The sequence below is a fragment of the Borostomias antarcticus genome (genome assembly GCF_949987555.1).
Source record: "Borostomias antarcticus genome assembly, chromosome: 5".
NCBI classification, from domain to species: Eukaryota; Metazoa; Chordata; class Actinopteri; order Stomiiformes; family Stomiidae; genus Borostomias; species Borostomias antarcticus.
The window spans coordinates 24,326,713-24,329,308 of NC_140238.1; the positions used below are offsets into that span (position 1 = coordinate 24,326,713).

Here is a 2,596-nt window from a genome sequence, read left to right on the forward strand (position 1 = left end):
GAAAATGATCTCCATCAATCAACAACATTATAGGTCGAAAATGATGCCTTAGTTCAAAACATTCCAGGCCCTTTGATGTATCTGTGCACAGGCGAACAGTATATTGCATACCCACTGTACATGTTGTACATTGGTTAAGATACATACAGAACACACATGGACACATTCACTTTCACAAGCACGGTTAGAAATATTGTGCATGTTTGTCAAGACACGCCATTCTTTCTTACAGTGTCTTCCATAGTGTCTGAAATATATTCAGCTTGCCAACTTTCTCCATTGTTTTCCCCCATTTTCAAGTTTCAACTCCTTTTTACCTTTTGCAATAACTGCAAAACACGGTAATGTTTGTGTTCATGCTGGATGAAGGTCTAACCTTGTGCCTCCCCTTAAAAAAGCACACCCACACAACAAGGCTGCAACTACTGAGAGAGAGTAGAAGCTCGAGTTGAAGCTTGATATCACCTAAGTTGTGGGAGACACACACACACACCCCTCCCACACACACACACACACACACACACACACCACATAGGGCCGACTGCATCACATCTGTAATCCTTCCAGAGATCAACTACTTTGTCTTTCTTGTCTCCTGTTGTGTTTTTGTGTTCTCTCCATCTCTCTCTCTCTCTCTCTCTCTCTTGCGCGTGCCATGTTGTTTTTCTCTGTATGGCCTTTTTCAATCACGTATTTCACATTCTCTGCTCTGTTGCTTTTCAACACCTTTCTTTCCCGCCATCCCTTCCTCCCTCTCACAATCTACTGGCTTCTCTACTTTCCTTACTGTTGCTATTGTGGTTGTTACTGTTGTTCTTGTACCGTTTTCTGTCTCTCCATCTCTCTCTCTCTCTCTCTCTCTCCTTCTTTGCCTACGACTCTCTTCCCTTTTTCTATCCCCTCTTCTCCTCTGTCTCTTCGTTTTGTTGTAAAATGTTGTGGTTCTTTTTTTTATTTGCCTTGTTTCACTTTTTGTGTAGGGCAGTAGTTCGGTGAGCGGAAGCCCCGTCCCGTCCACCTCGGGGACCAGCACCCCACGGCGTGGGCGTCGCCAGCTGCCCCAGACGCCCGCCACGCCCCGCCCCCACGTCACCTACTCCCCCGTGGTCCGTAAGGCCATGGCCACGCCCCCGGGAGGGGCCCCGCCCCAGGGCCGCCTCCCCGCCCCGGCTCCCCGGCGCTTCTCCCCGGAGCCACCTCAGGGTCCGCCCCCGCCCGCCCACCACGGCTCCCCGCGGCCGGCCCGCCGCCAACCCCCCCCGCCCCGCTGGGCGGACGGGAGCGCCGGCTCCCTGGAGGGCGAGGGCTGCTTCTACAGCCAGGACTACGACTACGAGCGCGAGCCGCCTCGGCACGAGCCCCCGGCCTACGAACAGAGCCCCGCCCCCCAGGGCAACCCCCACCCCCTCGGCCACGCCCACCCCCTGAACCACCCGCTCCCACCGCCCCCGCCCCACAGCGGCCACCCCCCGCCGCCGCCCCAGGCACACCCCGCCGCCAACCCCCACGCCCACCCTCCTCCTCCTCCTCCGCCCCACCGCACCTCGCCCAGGACTTCGCGCCACGCCCACGCGGCCCCGCCCAACGCCACCGGCCCCGGGGGCCCCGGCCAGCCGAGCGCCACCCGACGCCTGCCCAACGGCTACCGCTCCTCCTCCCCCTCCTCCCTCCACCACGGACCCCCCCACCCCGGGCCGCACAAGGTGCCCCCGCCGCACCCCAGGGGGCCCCGCAAGGGCCTGCACGAACCCTACAGCGAGACGGACGAGGATGACTGGTGCTAGCCTCCGGGGGGGCGGGGAGACAGAGCACTAACTGCCGACAGGGGAAACCAAGGCATGGTTCTTTCTTTCCTTTCCTTGTCTTTTTTTTGGGGGGGTTTGTTTCCTCTGCTGCTCGTCGTTTCCCAGGGAGGGATGGAGGGAGGGAGAGGTGTTGAGATGGAGGGAGAGGTGTTGAGATGGAGGGAGAGAGGTGTTGGGATGGAGGGAGGGAGAGGTGTTGAGATGGAGGGAGGGAGAGGTGTTGGGATGGAGGGAGGGAGAGGTGTTGAGATGGAGGGAGAGGTGTTGAGATGGAGGGAGAGAGAGGTGTTGAGATGGAGGGAGAGAGAAGTGTTGAGATGGAGGGAGAGGTGTTGGGATGGAGGGAGGGAGAGGTGTTGAGATGGAGGGAGAGGTGTTGAGATGGAGGGAGAGAGGTGTTGAGATGGAGGGAGAGGTGTTGGGATGGAGGGAGGGAGAGGTGTTGAGATGGAGGGAGGGAGAGGTGTTGGGATGGAGGGATGAAGGAGCCCCCAATCCCCCCAAATATGACAGAGCTCAGCTCTCCTGATGCAAGGAAACAAAACAAAACAAAAAACTCAAAACCTAGTTTTTCAAAATGGAGGTTGGAGAGGGGCGGCACTACTGTCTGTGAGTCATGCGAGCCTCCGGGAAGAAACCGAGAAACGCCGAGGCTCTTTGAGACGCGGAAAACTTCGGAACTGAGGAAGAGCGACCACTTTTTTTGCTTCTCAGAACTAACTGGAGTTGTGCTAGTTGCAAAAAACAACCCCCCCCCCCCCCCCATTCCTGCAGGGGGCGATATTGATGAG

The 2,596-nt window shown here is 57.4% G+C and overlaps 1 protein-coding gene across 1 annotated transcript in view; it reads left to right on the forward strand.

Moving 5' to 3' along the window:
• The window catches only part of cacna1aa (calcium channel, voltage-dependent, P/Q type, alpha 1A subunit, a), a gene marked incomplete at both ends in the record, with an annotated part of 107,013 nt that extends 105,229 nt beyond the window's left edge, over positions 1-1,784 (forward strand). Inside the window, 1 exon segment of the mRNA XM_084438178.1 lies at positions 981-1,784. Within this exon segment, the coding sequence (XP_084294304.1) occupies positions 981-1,784 (804 nt within the window).
• Between the last annotated feature and the right edge of the window lie 812 nt (positions 1,785-2,596).